The sequence below is a fragment of the Oculina patagonica genome, chromosome 1 (assembly GCF_052425735.1).
Source record: "Oculina patagonica isolate OP01 chromosome 1, crgOcupat, whole genome shotgun sequence".
Classification (NCBI taxonomy): domain Eukaryota; kingdom Metazoa; phylum Cnidaria; class Anthozoa; order Scleractinia; family Oculinidae; genus Oculina; species Oculina patagonica.
Window position 1 is genome coordinate 10871330 of NC_135758.1, and position 23180 is coordinate 10894509.

The 23180-nt window shown below is 38.6% G+C and overlaps 1 protein-coding gene across 3 annotated transcripts; it reads right to left on the reverse strand.

Moving 5' to 3' along the window:
* Positions 1 to 11440: 11440 nt before the first annotated feature.
* LOC144656184 (kelch-like protein 20) lies at positions 11441 to 23152 on the reverse strand. 3 transcript variants are annotated; one of them, XM_078516442.1, is made up of 3 exons: positions 22793 to 23152; positions 14762 to 15709; positions 11441 to 11936 (listed from the first exon to the last, which is right to left on the reverse strand). In XM_078516442.1, the coding sequence occupies exons 1-3, from the start codon at positions 22830 to 22832 to the stop codon at positions 11911 to 11913; spliced, it is 1014 nt and encodes a 337-aa protein (XP_078372568.1). In that variant the 5' UTR covers positions 22833 to 23152; the 3' UTR covers positions 11441 to 11910. The 3 variants fall into 3 exon arrangements, with proteins under 3 accessions (XP_078372568.1, XP_078372559.1, XP_078372551.1); XM_078516433.1 differs by lacking the exon at positions 11441 to 11936 and adding an exon at positions 13333 to 13400; XM_078516425.1 differs by lacking the exon at positions 11441 to 11936 and having other exon boundaries at positions 14304 to 15709.
* Positions 23153 to 23180: the final 28 nt, after the last annotated feature.

The following is a 23180-nucleotide window of genomic DNA, read 5'->3' on the forward strand; positions in this document are numbered from 1 at the left end:
ACTGTCATTCTTTGACTTCACTGTATGATAGCTTTACACCAACTGTTACTAACCTTAGCACCAAAACTATTTGATTCTACTGGGATTTGCATTACACTATGCAGGTATCTATTTTTAAGTATTTTGACGTGACTCTTTTTCGCGCCCTGAAGTTTCACTTTTAATATGTTTCAGTTTTCACTCGGAATTCGCGTCACTGAAGACAACTCAGCTGCTTCCCGTTTTTTCACAGTAGTCCATCAATGACTTAACACGTTTGTTTTAAATCAGTTTCAAAACTTGTTTCAGTTTAGTGTTGTTTACCACTCTATCTATAATTATTCCACATTGATGATATAAGAATTGTTATTGTTTGCAGAAACCGACACGGGGACTGCTAAATAATACCGTTATTTTTGCACGACTAAGACACCCGAGAGGGCCAATAACTAAAATCAGCCAATCACAATGCTTTATTGCTGATGTCGGACCGCAGAAATATTACCGTCAAAGGGAAAATACATATATTTGGAGAAATTTCGTCGATTATAAAAAGCAACTGTTTTGAAATATTAGGGAAACTTTCGGGTAACTTTTTTTTTGTAATTAAAAAGCAACTTTTTGGATTGTAGGAGCACTTTTGGAGCAAAATGTTTTAGATGAAATGCTACTACGTATTAAAAGTCTAATGTTTTATACAGATCCACAAAAACGGCCAGTTTGTAATTTAAAATGTACACTTTTGGCCTTTCTGGTGAAATGCCACGCACGTGGATTCGATAAGCCCAATGTTCACTCCAGATCCATAAGAATCGAATACGAAAGTGCCACTTTGTAACTCAAAATGTACATTTTTGTCCTTTCTCGTGAAATACCACCACGTAGACCAAACCTTTTTTTTACTCCAGATCCACAAGAAACTGCCATTTTGTAGCTTAGAATAGGTCGTGTTTAAAACACGAAATAGCGGAGAGCGGCGAAATGGCGAAATGGCTAAATGTTATAAAAGATAAGAGCGAAAGTTACAAGATATTACCGTGCCACTGAAATCTGCATTTTTTGCTAAATTTCTTCTGTTCACACTGTAAAGAATAGGAAATAAATGCCAACAAATTAATGAAAATAACCGTAAGGGACATACATGTACGTAATACTTTACTGGAGTTAATAATATTTGGACTTAATTTGTAGTGAGAAAAGTATTTCCTTTTCCAGATACGCCCACAGTTTCATAACTGAAAAGTTGTTTTTTTATAAACCGAGTTTTTAACGTATTAGGCTTGAAATTAATTTAGAAGTCGCTTCGCTGTGATTTTAGCGAGTTTACCGATCAAAGAAATCTATGCCGTCGCAGGTTTTCTTTTCACTTACCTCGTTGAGGTATACTTTGCTTCCGATTGAATTGAGTTAAACGTGTGTTGTTTGCTTTGTAAGAAAATAATTTACCTTGAAAACAGTGAAAATGGCCGTCCCATTAATTTCGCACGTTTTATTGCGAACACATCTCAAGGAAGCAGTAAATGTATATGACTGGCCTGGGAAAATGAAATCGACCTAAAGCGGTAAAAACAATAAACCGTTTAAAATAATTCGCTTGGAAAATTGTTAGCTTAAAATATTCCCCTATGTATGGTGAGTAACTTGCAGTTACCATATTTTCTCAAATAAACGTCCCCGGCGTTTATTTCAAACTTCCCTGGTGTACCCGGCGTTTATTTGAAGCCGGTGTTTAATCGGGGTCCGGCGTTTATTAACGAAGTGAACCTTTCTGTCATTTTCCAAGTTGATTTATTATTACCCATCCGCCGATACCTAGGGCCAGTTTGTCAAGGCGGAACGATTTTTCCCTTCGTCCAGCCTGGACAAACCTGTCCCTGGGTCCCGAAGATGATTAGTATCAAGGGTTACAGTATAACATACGGCACGTTGCAATCAAAATTTGTGACAAACAGAACCGAAACAATATATGAACAACATAGGAACAAGTTAATGTTAGAGACTGTGCAATAGTTATCAGGAGGGGGGGGGGGGGGGGGGGGCGAAAAATAAGCCTTGCAAGTTGAAATATTACACAATACCCCCCTCGCTCAACAAAGGCAAATTAGCTCTGACCCCCCTCCAAATCTCCCAAAAATTGTTAAGGATACTCCCCCCCCCCCCCCCCAAACCACCACCAACAAATATATTAAATATACCTGAATCCTTTACTTGCTTTGTACTGTAACGCATTCGACATCAGTGTCTGGGACAAAGAGTGCCTCGTAACTGTGTTCCATTCCTGAAGAGTCTCTTAAAAGGGAGTGCAGGTCGTGACCTCAGTGTCATGAGAAAATGTTCATAGCAGAGAGAGTACTCAGTTGTTTAAGATGTCAGGAAATGCGAAGCCAGCTATGAATACATGGTAAGTGACAATCCAGCTTGTACTGGGCAGGTTTGGTGTGAGAAACACCACCCCAAACCGCATGACAACAGCAACATTTCAAGGTGTGAAGCTGAAGCAAACAAACTAAAGAAAAAGGTGGAAACTATTAAAGATACAATTGCTGCACACGATGACAGTCTTTTTAGTGAGAGAACGGGAAAGCTACAAACAGGCCTTACCTGCAACCATAAATTTAATTCAGACACTCTGCACTTAGTAACAACGGGCATTTAAGATAATATTGCTCAACTAATTGAGGACCTTGAAACTGCATCAAAAAAAGGCCACCTATTCTATTGGTTCAAACAACCAACGTGTCAAAATCCAGGAAAAAGAAGGAAGGCAAAAGGCAAGCAAGAATCAAAGATCTCTTCGAGATATCGACTTTTTTGCATGGACTTAGTATGAGTAGAAGGTTTATCCTGGGCACTGTTGTTCCAACATATCATGGAAGAATTCAAACGTCTGTCAGTTCAAGCATTTTTTTATTTTCGCGGAGGAAATGCTGTATTTGTCAGTCGCGACGGCTGGGCGCTTTGCAACTCATATACTTTGGCTTGGTTAAAAATGGTAAACTTTGACGCTTGCCTTTAATCGAAATAGTTGTTTCCTTCCGAGTTAGAAAGATTTCTACTCGGCTTAATGCAGGGTTCCCGATAAAGGTTACGCACGACAGAGTTACCTTTTGTCTCGTCACGCAATCTTAACCCCACATTGAAAAGTAACTTTTCGTTTGGATATTACCAAAAGCCGCTTCTCCTCGCGTTATTCTTTACCTTACGGCTACACATGCCATTTCTAACGACTACATTTCCAGTAAAACAGTTTTTCTAATGGCGATGCATTAACTTCTGAACAGAAGCAAAAACTTTTAGTGTTTACTGCTTCCACCGGAAGTAAATTCACAACAGGCTACAAAAAACTTGTAAATATCACTTCACACCTGCGTTGAATGTTGCAATTCTAAATTGTGCAACTCAGCAGAAATAATCCATTGTCACGAAATGAGTTCCTTTTGGTTAACTATTAGCAACGTTTTAGTGTGTGAAAGACTTGTACCAGTACAAGTATTATAACTTAGCTTACCTAAATACTTTACACACAAAGAAGCATTGATGTCGGTAGAATCCGCCACAGCGCACACCAGACAACTGTAGTAACTAAAACAGTCTATACACTTCCACATCACATTCTAAATTAAAACTGCAACGTAGAAGTCAACAACGCGCTGTTTACAAAACTCAAACGCAAATTAAGGAGCCAAAGAAAACCCCAATCGAAAACACATTGAATAGGGGTGCTTACCATTTGTAAGAAAAATCCGGTTGGTGCGACCGTTGCATAATGGTAAGCGATTTTCCGAATATAACGACCAACCGGATGAGAGTTCACTTACCATTATTCTACCAGGCGTTTCTTCCCGCTCACTCGATCAAGTGCGAAATTCAGTGTTGTTTTCTGTCGATATAGCTGAATATTTTGAGGTAGAAAACAAACTTTTCGACGAATAAGATGGGTTGATGCTGTTTACTGCCGTCAGCTGTTCCATGAGACGCGATTTAAACAGAATACAAGGTTATTTTGAGGTAACTGTTCCCACCTACGCACCGAGTGAATTTCGCAGTCGAGTGAAAATTGGAAAGCTCGAACTAAATCCTGTCCCGAGAAAAAATATGAACACATGAACAATTCCAACGTTGAATACCAGAGGCAGGCAGCTTATTTCTCCTGTTAAAAAAGTGCTGGAATTTCTATGGTCGAGGTGAATATACACGTTCTAAATTGGTATAAAGACGCCATATTGTAAACACGACTAAAACCGCGTGGAGGTGCAAAAGGGGCTGGAAACGGAAGATTCGTTCAAATGGAAAGAAAATTTCCGACGGTTCGAACCAACCGGAATAAAAGGAATACCTCAAAACGTATTCCACAATTTTCGAACGGAATTTCCGGAAAATTGCTGTTCCATTTTACTTTCAACCGACATTTCCGGGTTTTTTGGTTAAATGGTAAGCACCCCTCGTGTCGCGTATACGCCTAGCGGTTCAATACATTCTTCATATATGGCAGCACCCGAAACCAAACTGTGAACAAGCTCAGAAAAAGCTTATCACTGCGATCCTAAAATAGCTACATGTCAGCTGCTCAGTGAAAATTTTAACTGAAAATCACACACTTGCCTTTCACTCAATTCTACACGTGGAAACAATCGACGTAGTACCTGATGGGACGCCTTTCGAACACATTCTTCTGAAATACCTGTGTAGAGATACAAAAGTCCAGGCAAAAAGGTGATTTGGGGCAAAAAATAGGTTGACATATTATCCAATGCATTGCCTGACAGGTTAAAGGAATTAACCACGTCGGAAAATTCACGATTGCCCCGAAATTGTCCTAGAACCCCAGACATTCTGCATAAGTCTATCTATCTGAAAGAACGCGAATAAATGATTGTTTACTCCCGTTTAGCGTGGGTCACGCAATCGATTGTAACGAAATCAAATGCCTTAGATTAAATATTAGCGCCGCTTTAGTACGTAAAACACTTGTAACAGTACAAATTTGTGTTCTTAATCGTTTTAAGTTAAATATTAGCGCCCCTTTCGTGTGTGACGTGCTTTTACCAATACAAATTTCCGTTCTTTCTTTCGTGCGCTACACCGCTCACATTCTCCATTGGTCATGTCTCACTTGAGCTACTCACGTGTAAAAATTGTTATGTAACGTTTGTAAATTTGACAAGTCACGTTTATTCGACGAAAACGCAAGTGTTGACTGGCGCTTTGTTCACCCACACCGAAAAGAAATCCCTTGAATTGAGAACGCGAATAAATGATTATTCACTCGCGTTTAGCGTGACTAACGCAATCGATTGTCGCGAAAACAAATCCTTTAGGTTAAATATTAGCGCCCCTTTAGTGTGTGAGACGCTTGTACCAGTACAAATTTGCGTTCTTAATCGTTTTAGGTTACATATTAGCGTCGCTTTAGTCTGTGAAAGACTTATAGGTTGCCTTCATGGGCTGAACCACTCACATTCTCGATTAGTTGTGTCATATCTGATTTGAAATACTCACGTTTAATAATTAACAATTATTCTTTGAAATCGAGGTGAATAGTGGTAGAATATTCACCGAGCCGCGGAGCGGCGAGGTGAATATTCAGCCGCTATTCACCGAGATTTCAAAGAATAATTGTTTTAGTATACACACACGAAGTGATCTCAACAACAAGCGATCTCAAAGTTTTCAGAAGGAAACCATTTAAAGTCGATTTAATTGACCTCTCAATTCATGCGTGGAAAACGTACATACAAGCGGCACTAACCGACATGCGCGAAACAATTTACAGAATCTTCAAACATGGCAAATCTAGTTAATCTTCGATAAAATCCTCGTCACAATGGTCCTTTAACACCACTCAAACCTGCAATCTGAATCAAAAACCTACTTGCAAAACATTTTGACCGTTGAATAAAAGCTTTTGAAGTTCACTTGAATTGAAAATTGAAAGAGCAGTTGGCGAAGGATCCACCTGAAAGTTTGGATTATACTGAATGTGTGCAGAACTGTGGTGAAAACTGGATGTTTTCCTGAATATTTGTGGAGAATCTTGGTTGAATAACACTTGATGTTGCTGCCGATAAATCTGCGGTATTCATTTCTGTCGATGCCGGTCGAAGAACGACTTGACGGTAAGCAATTGTTTATCGTTTTAGTACTCGAGTTGTGTGGACATTGTGCTGCAAATTTCGAAATATGTAGTCTTCTCTTACTTTGAAAACCATCAGGCCAAATTTCTTAGCCTTTTTTGTCTTTTCTGGTTCAGCATCTTCTTGTATTCTTAGTATTTGCGATTCAGAAACGCCGGCGAAACGCAGGTTTACGCCGGCAATTTTGTTTCAGTTTGGATCAAGCATTATTCACTCCCTACGGAGTGAATAATGCTTATAAGCCCGAGATAGCGAACCAATCAGATTGCTTGAAACACCAAGATCACTGAGTGTGTATATACTAATAATTGTTATATAACGTTTATACATGTGACAAGTCACGTTTTTTCCACGAGATCGCAAGTGTTGACGCAATACTAATGAGAGACCCTTTCATCACCCACAGCGGAAAGAAATCACTTGAGAAATTAAAACAGTCCCTTGAGAATTAACAAGAATGTGGTTCCTTCCGGTTCCAGATTACCCCACTTAACCGCTATTCTCCTTCCTTTTGCTTGTAAACAAGCAAAGAAGTCGAAAAAAGGAGTTCTTTGGCTGTGGAAAATCGAAAGAGTAGAGTCAGTAGAGCTTCTGTTATTTTTCTTTCACTGGGGAGACACCAGTTGATGGTGTATATGAGCCAGAGAATTATGGAGTGCCACGGATTGATAATGTCGATCTAGACGATCTAGATGTTCTTGGTTTGTTTACGTGTCGCACTGATAAAGCTTGTTTAGGAGACTTGGTAAATTCTAAATGCTTCATTGGAGGAGCTGAAGAGTTAGTTGAAGAGTTTTTATCATCAACTTCTTGAACAGCAACATTAAAATGTGTCTTTTGACAATCTTGTCAAGTTAATTTCACTTGACAATGACTGTATGTTCTATTTTATTTTTGATGTGATATAAACCATGTTTAATTCATATTAAATCAGTCTGGAAAGTAATGAGTATAACTTTTAGTGAAATGTCTTTGGTAATTGAATCTTAAAGTCAGTTTTTCAGTTGCTCCACCCCCCCCCCCCACTTCCCCAGAAATTTACATGTAACCCCTCCTCCCTAAGGCTGTGAGTTTACATTGTGCCCCCTCCTCTCGTTTCACTGCCCCCTCCTGATAATTATTGCACAGTCCCTTATATACCAAACACTCACTTGGTGATTTTGATATTGACCATTTTGTAGTTAGTAATAATAAGAACTTAATTGGCTCACGCAATTACTGGTAACCCTGTAGTTTACATTATGGGCCGTGAAGTTAGCTTTGAATAAAAAGGAAAGAGCGCTCATTTCCAAGTGTATTTTGTACTTTCAAAAAAATGGTTTGATGAAGGAATCTCGGCCCTTTTTTCGGTAAAATCAACATAAAAACAAGACTGAAAGAGTCAAAAAACAAACAAACAAAATAGTTTTACTGTAAAAAAAATAAGCAGAGTTCTGTCACACTTTTAACAAACCTCCCATACCACCGTCAAGACTTGGGGGAAGGGGGTGGTCTGAGTACAGTTTGTATCTGTAGCGAATTTCAACACTCATTTTCCTGTAAAGACGTGATTAAAGTGTCGACAACTTGCCTACCACCCTCCCCCACCCCCCTAAAAGGGCCAAAAAAATTATAGGTTATTAAATCCCGAAAGAAACGACTACTAATCCTATAGTGGCGACCATAAATTTAATTCGACTGTTTGAAAAAAAAAAAAAACAGTGGGTGATTCAGATACCAGGTATTTTAATGTCTTAACCAATTAAAAACGACGTGACGTACCTAGGTACATAGAGCAGGGGTTTCTCAGGCACTTGAGTTTAGCAGTTAAAACAGTGTTTTTAATTTTTCGACCAATTAAAAACGTCACTTTGCACTAAAAATGCGTTTCCCAACACAGCAAATGCTCATGAGCAGGTGGTTTAAAAGTGTCATTTAAATAATGCCATGTCTTGAAACCCGAGAGATTTGAGAGGCGAGTCGCGAATTAGGTCAAGCAACAAAATCATATGACTGATTGCATTTATAATGATGCAGCGTATTGGGTATTTGTGACAACATCAGTTTGCCGTCGAATGAACATTCAAATAACCCTATTCAGACCGGGGGGGGGGGGGGGGGCTTTTGAGGCCCGCGCTGACTTTGAACTCTTATAACATTTTTAAGATTTAAGGTGGCTCGACCCAGTTTTTTCTAGCGATACCTATCAACTTTGAAACCCTCATACTTAAAGGAATTGATTTCAATGACATATCTACTATATCACATGAATTACACATAAAGTGAACTACAATATGATATAAATTTTTGGGAGATCGGAATGAATATCACGTAACAATGACGTCACACAGGTTTTTGCTCCGAATCGAATTTTAGCCCGTAACCGCATTTTCTCTCGAGATCCTCAACGCTACGTATACCTTGGGTGTTGGCCTTCAGCTCTGCGGAGTTTCATCGAAATCTACAAGAGGAATTTTGAAATATCTTGGAAATTCTTTTTACATAGTATAATTTATGCGTAGAATAAGAGAAGACTTCATTCAGAGAAATTTGCTTCTTTTTTGATGTTTAATGAGAGGCTTTAGCCCTCATTCCTTTTAAAAATGTCCCATATCCGATATCCAAACCGTAAGAAGTAGGTAGACTTGCGCGATTTCGAAAAATATGAAATATATGAATCATGGTGAAGCTCAATGTTTAGCTCTATTTACCAATTTTACGCCTACTTTCGCAAAAAGCGATTATTTCAAAACTCGTCGATGAATTTTCTCCAAAATTTTTCAGAGTGGCAATTGATCAGTACACTACACAATCCCTGAATTTTCATTGATTTTGAGTAATTTGCAGTCATTTTGGGTGGTTTTCTGAAAAATTTTGAAATCCAAGATGGCGGATCCAAGATGGCGGCTGTTTTGACATCATGATGTAATTGTCACGTGATGTGACGTCACCATCTTTCGTGCCGTATATCAAAAGAAAGATGTTTGGACATACAATGCATCCTATAAGTTTCATTGTGATTACTTAAATATTCTGGTAGTTACATAAGGGGGGCTTCCGAAGCCCGAGAGATTCGCCGTAGTTGTCTGAATAATTGATTCTATCCTTCGCCGTCGCTATTACAACGAAAGTGTTTTCGTTCAGGACTCGTCATTTTAGTTCTTATATATCGCTATTTAAACGTCATGTCTTCTTCTCGGAATTTACCCTAAAGGCTGGTTCTCATATGATCACCCCGATCGCTTCTATCGCATCGATCGTTTGCAAATACTGAGACGATCGTAGGCGAACGATCGTCCGGTATATGCAAAGTGCCTGGTCAAAGCCTTGGTCTGAAACAATTATTTTTGCGCCAAACTCAACATATGAACCAAGTTACAAAAACCTCGTGTGTGCGTCGGAATAACATTCAATGTTCATGAAAGTGGAAAAAAATTAGTGTTAATCGAAAAAATATAATAATCAAGTTTTAAAGCGTTTTTTTTTTTTTTTCGTGGTTTCCAGGGTTTTTGGTCACTGGCCTGCCGCGGATCTTTTGCGCAAGGTATTTTTATTTATTTATTTATTTATTTATTTATTTATTTATTTATTTATTTATCTAGGGGCAACCGCACAAACAAGATAGTGACAATCATTTTTGTGATTTTCGTGGTCGGTTATCACATTTAACATTATTTCACTGTTATTGGTTCTCCGAGATCATCCGTTTATATATATATATTACATGTAGTTAGAAAATACTATGAACGCCACATCCATGAAAGAGGAAAAGTAGAGCGGTACTACTTCTTCGGGGAGTGTCACAGAGACAATACAGAGGGGGATATCCTCTTTGAGACGTGTGCCCGTGTAAATGTCATATTTTGAAAGAAACATCTTCACACTGATAATGGATACGGAGTGTCCGAAACATGTCTTTGAAATTTAGAAGTGTGTTTATTTTTCCAAATTTCGCTCGCATAGCTTGATTTCTCGGTGGTGTTTTTTTTTCTACACTACAAGCGTTCCAATTCTATTGACATCAGCGGTTGAAGTCTCACTGAAATAGCCGGCGTTCGATCTCAACATACTGAAATATCAAAATTTACTGTTGCGTTTGTTCAACCTTTAAACTTTAAATAAAACGGCACACTGACTTTTTTAAAAAAACTGACAAATGAGAAAAAAAAAGAATAATTATAGCTTCCGTTTGCATTTGAACCAACGACCAAGGCATACACAACTTCCGTAGAAGTGTTCTCTACCAACTGAGCTATCGTAACTTTGCATGGTACAGACTATTTTATTTTGTATATTTGAATATTATATTGGACGCGCTTGGAAAAAAAAAAACATGTTTAACTACTCGGTTATGATTAAACAAAACCCGAAAAAATCGCTTTGTTTTAGCTTGTCGTACAGAGAGAATTTCCTCCCAATTTCTGCTCTGCATGTCGCAATAATATTCAAGCGCAGCCAATGGTTGAAATATATGCAATTACAGAGCAATGTATGGGCACGTTGCACAGAATTGCTAATTTCTTGACTCTTGAAAGATCAACACCAAAAACCAAAATGTAGTGATATTAAGAGTCGTACAGAGAAACTTCATGCCAGATTTTAAAATGAAAGGTGCAATATTCGATCCGTAGAATTATTTAATCACAAAGATGATTTACATAATTACAGAGCAATGTATAGGAACATCACAGAATCGCAAATTTCTCAACTCTTGAAAGAGTTTTATCAAAAACAAAAATGTAGGGTTATTAAGAGTCAAACAGAGATACTTCATGCCAAATTTTAGACTGAAAGGTGTAATATTCGAGCCGTAGAATTATTTAATGGCATTTATTTAATTTTTACAGAGCAATGTATGGGCACGTTGAACACAATTGCTAATATCTCGGCACTCGAAACATTTTCATCCAAAACAAAAATGTAGGGTTATAAAGAGTCATACAGAGATACTTCATGCCAAATTTAAGACTGAAAGGTGCAATATTCGAGCCGTAGAATTATTTAATGGCATTTATTTAATTTTTACAGAGCAATGTATGGGCACGTTGAACACAATTGCTAATTTATCGGCACTCGAAAAATTTTCATCCAAAACAAAAAGGTAGGGTTATAAAGAGTCATATAGAGATACTTCATGCCAAATTTTAGACCGAAAGGTGTATTATTCGAGCCGTAGAATTATTTAATCGACTTAATTATTTAATTTTATTTATTTTATATCTTGTTTGTGTAATTATTTATTCTCCCCGCTAGGGTACATTTACTAATATGTAAATGTTAAACACTCCCCTTATGGCTTAAATTTTTAACATGTTTACTTGTATTTTTTGTTTTGTTTCTGTTTTTAATAACTTTATTTAACTTTTAATACTTCTCTCTTTATTACATTTCCCTTTATATGTGCATTACACCACTGCACAAAACATTTTTAAGGTTCTTAAAAGATGTATCCTCGTACATGTACAAAACATTTTTTAAGTTCCTTTAAGATGTATCCCCGTGCATGTAATATTTTACTACACTTTTTTTTCTGTTCGTCTCTCTCCATTTACTCTGTATCTCTGTAATCCTTTCATCTCATTTCTATAAGGACTCGACACGAGGGTGTGGGCAATTACCAGGTATCGGGTTAGAAACATCCTCGCTCGGTTGTGCTTTGCCCCTGATTACTCACAACCATTAGGAGCCTTGGTGGCGATGCATCCTTCTACTGTTTGGCCGGTCGGCAATTTCCCTCTCCTTCCTTTCTGTAAACATTTTCTTTCTCTGAATCACAGTACACCTTCTTTCCTTGACCAGCTATGAGCACTTTCTTTTGTTATATTGCACCATTCAATCTCACTCCTATAAAAAGAAATAACATCAGTTTATATTATTTCTAATACACATTTCCTTGCACAGAGACTATTTTACAACCTAAACCTCCCAACCCAGTCTTACCCAGTAAAACCATCTCCTTTACCCCTGTAAAGTGAACCATCTCCTGACCCAAAAGACAGGATTAAACCCCCAACTCCCCCCTCCAAACTTTATTTAACCCATTGAAAGAACGACAAAATAATAAAATTTTTCTTTTCCCTTCCATCAACAATTTTCCTCTCATCCCACTTTAAGATTAAACCATCCCATGATCCCATAGACAGGATGAACCCCCCCTTCAACCCTGATACAACCCCATTTATCCCAATTAAAAAACGAAATGATTTTTTACTTCCATTGACAAAGTTCCTCTTACCCCACTTAAAGATACACCCTTTAATGTCTTACCCTATTAACCATCTCCCATACCAAATGACAAAACCAAACCCCCAACTCCCCTCCCCCTCCAAACCTTTTAACCCCATGTACACCATTATAAGAACGAAGAAAGGATATTTTTTCCTTTTTCCTTCCATCGAATTGTTTCCTCTCATCCCACTAAAGATTATACCATCCCATAACCCCATAGACAGAATGACCCCCCCTCAACCCTGATACAATCCCATTTATCCCAGTTAAAAAACGAAATGAATTTTTACTTCCATTGACAAAGTTCCTCTTACCCCACTTAAAGATTCACCCTTTAATGTCTTACCCTATTAACCATCTCCCAGACCAAATGACAAAACAAAACCCCCAACTCCCCTCCCCCTCCAAACCTTTTAACCCCATTTACACCATTATAAGAACGAAGAAAGGATATTTTTTCCTTTTCCCTTCCCTCAATAAGTTTCCCCTTACCCCACTAAATATTAAACCAATCCATAACCCCATAGACAGAATGAACCCTCCCCCCCAACTCAACCCTGATACAACCCCATTTATCCCAATTAAAAAACGAAATGATTTTTCACTTCCATTGACAAAGTTCCTCTTACCCCACTTATAGATTCACCCTAATATGTCTTACCCTATTAACCATCTCCCAGACCAAATGACAAAACAAAAAAACCCAACTCCCCTCCCACTCCAAACCTTTTTTAAAACCCATTTATACCATTATAAGAACGAAGAAAGGATAAATTTTTCCTTTTCCCTTCCATCAATAAGTTTCTTCTCATCCCACTAAAGATTATACCACCCCCTGACCCCCAAGACAGGATGACCCCCCCCATCAACCCTGACACAACCCCATTTACCCATTTAAAGAACGAAAAAGGTTTTTCTAACCATATATAAGCTTCCTCTTACCCAACCTAAAGAAACACTCTCGAATGTCTTACCCTGTAACCATCTCTTATCCTCAAGACAGGATGAAACCTACAGAACCTTGCCCTTAAATCAGACACGTGGTTCTACTATGACCTCTACCACAATGAATGGCTTTACCTGAACGGAAACAAAAGAGATTTAAATGACCAATAACCATAAAATGCTTAATATATTTGTACACTACAGTCCTAAAAAAATGCAATGTACCAAAGTTACATTAAAATTTAATCAGCAGCATTATTTAAACATGCTTATCCATTATTACTAGAATAGAACAGGAACAAAAAAATCTTACATCCCAACAGAGTGGAAACTTTAATTCAACCTTAACCCCCCGCACCTCAGTTTTAACTCAATTTGTCTGATACATCCTACTCTACTATTTTTCTGTTATTTTATTTTATTTATTTATTTAATTTTGATTTTTGTTTTTGTTGTGCTGCCTTGTGGCAGACGTGACTGCTTTTCAGTCTGTTGGTCCCTTATGCTTACAACACACCCCTTCCCCAATACCTACACACATTTTCCATCCCCTTTATATGTACCCACTGATCTCAGTGGTGGCTTGGGAACCCATTCATTTGTGGATCCCATACTAGAACACCTTTAAAGCCACAAAGGTTGCTAGTGAATCTACTGTTTTTATCATTTTTTTACGCAGTTAATGTGAAGAATAACCCTTTATGTGATGCAGTTTCAATTTATGGACATCAATGTAAGTTTAACAATCATCCTGCAAAATCATACAGAATATTGCCTGGTACTTAGCCAATGAGGTCGTACACTGTAGGCCAAGTGGGCGAAAATCAGAGTTTGATAATCTGCTGGATTGAGCAGGATAACTGTTTTATTATTGGATAATTGTCAACGAAGAACATTTTGCAGTTACAAAAACGATGGTTATGAAGTGCTTTGCAAGAATATGGACGAATCTTGGTAACCTACATAGTATCCCAGGATATTAATTTTGTTATGCACGGATGATGGACAACAATAACATTATTTCTGACCATGTAATAAAAATTGCTATCACTATGAGCCAATCCAAGTGACGTGGTTGTAGCCCTGGCCATGGATTAAAAACCACTGGATTAAAAACATGCCATGTTGCCTCTCTCCTTGCATGTGTTTCTTAACATTTAACCTCCCTAAACCTGATTTCAGGCACAAAATGTCTTTGGTCTCTAAAGAAGTGCACACTTGATGCCCAGGGAAGAGACAGTGATAAATGTAATGATAATCAATGATTATCATAATGATAATGATAATGATAATGAGGTTGATGATGAGAATGACAGCAGTAAGGATGATGATGATGATGATGATGATTATGACGATGATGATGATGATGATGATGATGATGATGATGATGATGATGATGATGATGATGATGAAGATGATGTTGATGATGATGTACATGCAATGCCAGACATTCAAGTCAGCAAAATTGTAAACAATTATTTCGGATGAAGAGGTACCTGGATAGTAGCGAGCGTACATCATGGATGGTAAAGACCTCCAAGTCATGGTTTCTGTATCAAACTGCTTGGCGCACATACTGCTGTGGCCTCCAACAGCGTAAATGTATCCCTCGTACTCACAGACACCAGCCCACTTACACTGTACATCAGGACCTGTTGCGACCTGAATCCAGGCATTGGCGATGGGGTCATACTTGCCGACTTTGTAGCGACTGACAGTGTACAATTCATCACCAACGGCAACCACACGAATATAATCTTCCCTGGACACATGTGCGACAGTCATTTCAGCGACAACTGACCATTCCAAGGTATCCACATTAAAGCACTGCACAATGCTTATTTTCTGGCCATTGGACCAACCACCGATGACGAAAATCTCTTCTAACGCCATCCGAGGTCTGACACGGAAATTATCAACGGCTGATGTTGATTTGTTTTCTAGCGCAGTTTGGTAGCTGATAGCTTCACGAATAAGCTCTTTGCACATTCTGTATTCATTTATGAGCCGCCGAATGGACTGGTTGCCATGCAAATATTGGAGATTCATAAGAGGAAACCTCACATACTGCATGATATCTGGAACAAAAGACTTTCTGACGTCCATGTCATAAAAAATCCACTGCCAAACGGCTTCAAAGACCATCTCTTCCGACTGAACTTTCAGTGAATCGTCCATTACCAATTCTTTCAGTTGTTTGTAAGGCATTTTCTTAAACTCCTCCTTTTTGTAGACGTTTGCGAAATGCCACAGAGCGAAACGGTTTGCATGTTGACTTAAATCCTCGAGGCAAAAGAGATCAGCGACGAACTGAAGACCTATACAGTTCGAAGGAGTCATGTTTCGCCGAAGAAACGTCTCGCAATGATCGACCAAACTTGTAAGCCGCAAAAGAACACAAATTCGCAGTATTTCTTCAACATTGTACACATTGAGCTCGAGTTCTGTTGTGTAAAAATAGTCAACGATTAGTTGTAACGCGTCGGCATCGACTTCTTTTAGGCTACGTTTACACGAGACCGATCCAGAACGGATCCGGTCCGATTTTCGTACCGGATAGGCCATCTGTTTACACGGGACCGTTCTGGAATCGGTCCGGAACGGATCCAAAACTGGACCTGTTATTTTGCAGGTCCAGTTATGGATCCGTTCCGGACCGGTTCCAGAACGGTCCCGTGTAAACACCTGGATCGGTCCCAAATGGTTCCATGTATTAAAAACAGGTCCGGTTCGGTTCGGAACGGTTCCGGACCGGTCCCGTGTAAACGTGGCCTTAGTAGATGAATCTTTTGCTCGCTAGCCTCAGAAAAGCCCGACAAAAACATAGCTCTGAAGTATGGACTACATGCCGCCAAAATAGCTCGGTGAGCGGTGATTTCGCGCTGGATGGCCACGAGTGTGACATCGGATAACTCTTTTTGCGACAGCGAACAAGCACCAACGCAGTTCGCTGGAGCAACTCTAATGTTGGCGAGGAAAGATTTCTTTGACGCTGACTAGCGATTGCGTTATATACTCCTAAAATTCGCGGGCCCTTGTATTGTTCTCGAGCTATATTTGGCATTTAGCACGTGAACAAATGTTCCTGCTCATATGATTTTAATTAAATTAATCCATATTTGGTGCAGCGAAACATGCGTTCAATAATTCCATATTCCTTATTTGGCGTGTTTGTACGTGCCCGACGATGTCAACATGTTTTCACATCGCTCATGAGTTTTCTGAGCGGTTAGTGTAAAACAAAGACTAAAATGCAGATTGAGGGTAAAATAAAGACTGCAGACCGGGAGAAAAATGCCGACAGACGGTAAAGTAATGAAATACGAGAAACAAAGCCTTCCGCCGACTCCAAAGTTCGAAGAAATGTATGTCAGATTACGTGTCGCATGAGCAAACACGTGAATGGACTGGCGGTATTAAAATGTTTATATGCCGACACATAATGTGTTAAATTTTTTACTTTTAATACGGACTTGACCTTGTGAGACTTCAAGTCTTCGTCACCAGTAAACTGGATGAAACTGAACGGTTAAAAATCCTTTCAGCTGTTTCAGGCTGTGCCCTTTCGAGGTTGCCTATTTACCGAGTTAGGATTTCGAGTTGGATTTCGAGTTAGGATTTCGAGTTGGATTTTCGAGTTGGATTTTTGAGTTAGGATTTCGAGTTGGATTTCGAGTTAGGATTTCGAGTTGGATTTTCGAGTTGGATTTTCGAGTTAGGATTTCGAGTTCGATTTTCGAGTTGGATTTTCGAGTTGGATTCTCGAGTTAGGATTTTTTTGGCGGGATTTTTTTGGCGCGTTTTTTTGGCGGGGTTTCAAATAAGTTTTCAGTGGATTTACACAACGTACTTTGCCAGCGGTGTTGCACATGCAAAAATTTTTTGTCGGCAAAATTTTTTTTGGGATCACTTTCTTTGGGGAGCTTGGAAACCAGGCTTGATTTGGTAGCCGAGCCTTCTCCTTACAATGTGCAAAATTTTCATAGAATATCCACTGAAACTTCTTGAGAGTATCAGATGTTTGTTTAGAAATGTCAAGCAATTCAAAAAATTGTTTTGGTTTTCTAGTTGACGGAATATCCGAACTTCGGTATACCATAAAATCGCTATGTTCTCGACACTGGCTCAGCCCGGAAGTGAGCAATATTGAAACAGAAAACCTCACACAAATGACTGAATGGATGAATATCTCTATTTACTTTAATAACCCAATAAGAATATTCGATGTTTGTTTAGAAATGCAAAGCGATTCTTAAAATTATTTTGGTTTCTAAGTAGACGAATTTTTCGAGCTTGTGTATACCATAAAATCGCTAACAATACACCCGCTCATCTTTATTTCGATGTGCTACACAAACAAGACGGATCGAAATCCGCCAATCACAGTCCACTAGTATGACCTTCTGAACTTGTGGGCTCATTTGCATGAAATCAACACCGGCCGGAAATGAGCCCACAAGTTCAGAAGGTCATGCTAGTGGGCTGTGATTGGCGGATTTCGATTCGTCTTGTTTGTGTAGCACATCGAAAGATGAGTAGCCTGCGAACAGGCTCCCGAGTGGGGTTACGCGAGCGAAGCGAGCGGCGAACGCGAGCTAAGCGAGCGGAAGAGCGGGGCCTGAGGGGGAATACGGGGCGCGGGAGCCTGTGGACAGTCCTTTGAAACCGCCGATCCATGATACCAGATTCTGGTATCATGGATCGGCGATACCAGATTCTGGTATCATGATCTGATAGGTCAGACCGCTAATTTTTGACAACTGAACGATGAATATTGATAGATGCTGTCAACACAGAGTATTGCGCTACAAATTTTCATACTCTTGGCTGCCGTGATCGATTATGATTGCCGATTTCTTCGATAACGTTTTCCTGTCCATGGACAATAATAATATTGCCGCGCGAACTTTACGGATCTCCTAGAAGATTTTCCTGTCACATTCTCTTTGTTGCCCAAAAGTCAATCTTGTTGGCGGTTTGCCGAAGGTGTTTCACTACTCGGCGATCGTAGCGCCGAAGTTCTTTTTTAGCCTGGCGGAGTCGTACACTCAGTAGAATTCTCTGGTTGTTCCAAAGATTTATTGCAACGGCCGGTAATCATTTCGCGGAAATTAGAAAGTCGGACAAGTTGTCGAGTACAAGAAAGGCATGACAATTCAGAATAATTTTCTCCCCGCTGCAAGCGTTGTCCCAGCTTTTCAATTTCCGCAGCTAAAATCACACTTTCTTTGTAAGAAGCCACAAGCAATTCTTTGTTTTTAGCGTGTTGAATACGAAAACCACTGGCGCTCGTTTGCCCTGAGGCATCAGGGATTTCTTGCAGAAACGGCAAATCTGTTTTCCGTTGAAAATACCCAAGTGCGCGCGAATGTTATGAGAGCCGATGTATTCGAGCGTAAAATACATAATTTTTGACAGGTCTAATTACCTTTCTGACAGATTTGTTACAGGATACATTAATTTATTACAAGTGGGTGGATGGGCGGAATTAAACAAAGTCTACAGGCTCCCCCTCAGGCCCCGCTCTTCCGCTCGCTTCGCTCGCGTAACCCCACTCGGGAGCCTGTTCGCAGGCTAAAAGATGAGCGGGTGAGCGGGTGTAAGTGTCATGAACATAGCGATTTTATGGTATGCACAAGCTCGAAATATTCGTCCACTTCGAAACCGAAATAATTTTAAGAATCGCTTGGCATTTCTAAACAAACTTCGAATATTCTTATTGGGTTATTAAAGTAAATAGAGATATTCATCCATTCATTCGTTTGCGTGACTTGTTTTCTGTTTCATACTGTCGAGAACAATACTGTAGCGATTTTATAGTATACCACAGGTTTAAAGGTCAATAGTTCAAAGACAGAGGGACTGTGGTTAGGCTCTTTGAAAGGAAATGAAATGAAACCGCTTGGAATCAAATGGCCGCAAGATCCTATAAAAGCACTCGGGATCTTCTTCACATACGATAAAAAACTGCTCTTTTTAAAGAACTTCTCAGAAAAACTCGACAAGATAAAAAATTGATCAATATCTGGTCTTCTAGAGGTTTATCTCTCTATGGAAAGGTTACTATCATCAAAACTTTGCTCCTACCGAAGGTTGTTTACATATCATCTTTGTTACCTACCCCTGAAAATATAATTAAGGAACTAAACCAATTGATATACAAATTTTTATGGAAGGGTAAAGACAAAGTAACCAGGGTATCTGCGATAAATAACTATGAGGAAGGAGGAATCAAAATGGTTGATATTGAAAGCACGATCAAATCTCTCCGCCTCTCCTGGATGAAAAGAATCTTTAATGATAATTCAGGCACATGGAAGAAATATTTAGAATATCTTCTAACGAAGGAAGGTGGCTTCTATCTTTTCAATTGCAACTATAACATTAAAGATTTAACTATAAATTCTCAATTCTATAGAGAACTATTGAAATGGTGGTCTGAATTTCGCACAGAAAATGCAGCTGACACCAATTGGAAAAACTTAATTTGGAATAACCACGAAATAAGAATAAACAACAAACCAGTTTTCTATAAAAGGTACTTTAATTATGGAATTCGGACCGTGGAAGATCTGCGCTTTGAACTTGACAATATTGATTCCTATGAATTACTTGCGAAACATATAGAGAAGACGAACTTTCTGGAATGGACTGGTCTACGCCATTCTGTACCGCCCAATTTAAGAAATACCAATTTTGTTCCAGATTACGCAGAACTGAATCCATCTTTTAAGATTGACGGCTGCCTTTTCGATGTTACTAAAAAGAAATCAAAGGATTACTACTCTCTTTTTGTCCGTAAAAAGGCACGCTTTCCTAATATTGCACAAAAACTTAAGTGAATTTAATTTATCCGATGAAGCATTGAAAAAAGCATTTTTTCTTCCTCATTCAGTTGCTTTTGAGCCATATGTCAAGGCCTTTCAGTTTAAGGTATTAAACTCGATACTTTATACAAATTCAAAATTACATAAAATCGGTTACATTGAAGATGATCTGTGTTCTTTCTGCAAACGGGAATCAGAGACAATACAACATTTCTTTTTTGACTGTTCCTACTCAATTTCCTTTTGGAAGGATTTTGAATCATATTACTTAACTTTGACAAAGCAACAAATACATCTCAATTTGAAAGATGTTGTAGTCGGTGTTCTAACTCCGGAACGTCCCTTACTAAATTATCTATTACTTGTAGGAAAAATTTACTTATGGGGTTGCAGAAGAAACAATGAACTTCCGAATATAAGAGGTTATAAATTAAAAGTAGCATTAAAGTATGAAACAGAGAAATACATTTGTACTAAAAATAATACATTAGATTTATTAAAGAAGAAATGGGAAATGTAATTGCTAAGTTGTTAACTTAGATATACATTGTATAAGGCTCAAACAGGTATAACTTTGCTATGTAATTCTTGTATGTAATTGTGTGATTGTGTGATGAGTGAGCGAGCGAGTGGGTAAGTAGGTTTAAGGTTTAATGTAAAAACTCGTAATGTTGTTAAGTATTGTTAGTGGTATAAGTAGTAGCTTGTATTGTAAATAGTGTATGTAACTATGTGTTATGCAAATAAAAATTATTAAAAAAAAAAAAAAAAAAAAAAAAAAAAGATTTTATAGTATACCGAAGTTCGGATATTTCGTAAACTAGAAAACCAAAACAATTTTTTGAATCGCTTGACATTTCTAAACAAACATCTGATACTCTCAAGAAGTTTCAGTGGATATTCTATGAAAATTTTGCACATTGTGAGGAGAAGGCTCGGCTACCAAATCAAGCCTGGTTTCCAAGCTCCCCAAAGAAAGTGATCCCAAAAAAAAATTTTGCCGACAAAAATTTTTTGCATGTGCAACACCGCTGGCAAAGTACGTTGTGTAAAACCACTGAAAACGTATTGGAAACCCCGCCAAAAAAATGCGCCAAAAAAATCCCGCCAAAAAAATCCTAACTCGAGAATCCAACTCGAAAATCCAACTCGAAAATCGAACTCGAAATCCTTACTCGAAAATCCAACTCGAAAATCCAACTCGAAATCCTAACTCGAAATCCAACTCGAAATCCTAACTCGAAAATCCAACTCGAAATCCTAACTCGAAAATCCAACTCGAAATCCTAACTCGAAAATCCAACTCGAAAATCCAACTCGAAATCCTAACTCGAAATCCAACTCGAAATCCTAACTCGGGAGTTAGTTTGACTCTGCCCTTTCGGAAATTATTTTTTTACGCACACAAACTCATTTGTTTATCGCTCCTTGTGTGGCAGCCGGACGTGTCTCGAAATCCTCGATCGTCTGCAATTCGCAATGCAAGCAAGCAAGTTAACCACTCGCTATAAACATAAAAGTGTTGTACCTTTTATTTTTTTATATAGTATTTTAATTTATTACGACGGTTAGCGAAGCAAAGCCATATTATTTATAACTTTACTGCGGAAGCGTTTAATCTGCGCCAGTTAAAAACACTTGAAAGAGCTGTTGCGGTGGAGTAATTTGATCGCTGAACGCGACCTTGCTGTGTCGGCATGGTATAAAAGAGAATTATTTTTCTAAATTATCCTTAAACCGTCCAGTTAAATGAGTTAAATCGGCTTTTTAAACGTATCAAAAAGTTAATTTGATAGCTTTCGATCAAATTATCTATTTTGTATGACATTTATCACCACTTCATTTTCATGATAGCTCATGCGAAGCGTTGTCTGGCGTACATTTCTTCGAAATTTGGAGCAGCTAGCCGGCAGGGAAAAATGGCTTTGTGACTCGTATTTCGTTACTTTACCCTCGGTCTGTATTTTACCCCTGGTCTGCAGTCTGCATTTTACACTGACCGGATTGAAAAACAATAATTCACATCAAACATAACTCATTTCTAGAATTCACATTCCTGTAGTTTCTTTTATTTCACAACATTTTTAAAAGATAATTCTACAAAATACACATGGTCGCACTACTTAACGTATCGTTATCACTAGTTATGACATAGCTAGCAGAGCCGCGCAATCAAATTCAGTATACGTAAGCGTGCTCAAATTAACAAATAGATTTCATTTTACCGTGCGTCTGTTCAGTAAAGGCTGGTTCTCATATGATCGCCCCGATCGTCTCTGTCGCTTCTGTCGTTTGCAAAGTCCGAGGTGATTGGAGCAAGCAACCTTTTTGAAGCGACAGAAGCGACAGAGACGATCGGGACGATCATATGAGAACCAGGCTTAATAGATCACAGATGACGTCAAGATGTGGTATGAACGGAGAAGTGGCCCACGAGCCGCTAGCCGAGTGGGTCACTGATGTTCATACCACATTTTGACGTCTTCTGTGATCTATTACTGAACAGACGCACGGCAAAATGAAATCTATTTGTTTTATATAATAACACAAGACTTCAGCACACTTCTGTGTGAGCAATGCTGCCGTACCGATGAGCTAAGTTGTTTGATTTCACTATTAAGTTTTCGTTAACACGAAGCATTGTTAATCCGATTGAATAAACAGAAAAATGGTCAATTGAAGGTCAATGAAAAAACTAACCTTTATTCCGATTTGGAAAGTTGTTCAAATCTGTAAGCATTAACCGAAGCGTTCAACCGCAATTCGTTTATTTCCCGTGGCGTCGTCCAACTGTACAACATCGGTCAAACTTTCATACAGATTTCGGATAATTTCTCGAATATTAAATTCACTGTCTTCTTCAAGCTTGTTTCGCCCAGTTAAATGCTTCGAAAGGTGAACGATGCTTGGCGTATTGTTTCTCAACGAAGATTTGTAATTAAGCTGAACTTTTTTGCTTTGTTGTGGCCCCGCAAGTTTGAAAAACTTTGCCGACAACTCTGATTTGGACTATGAACTCTGTATGATCACGCGCGCGAGTCACACCACCGCGTGACGTCATCCATGTGTCTGTACTCTGATAGATCAT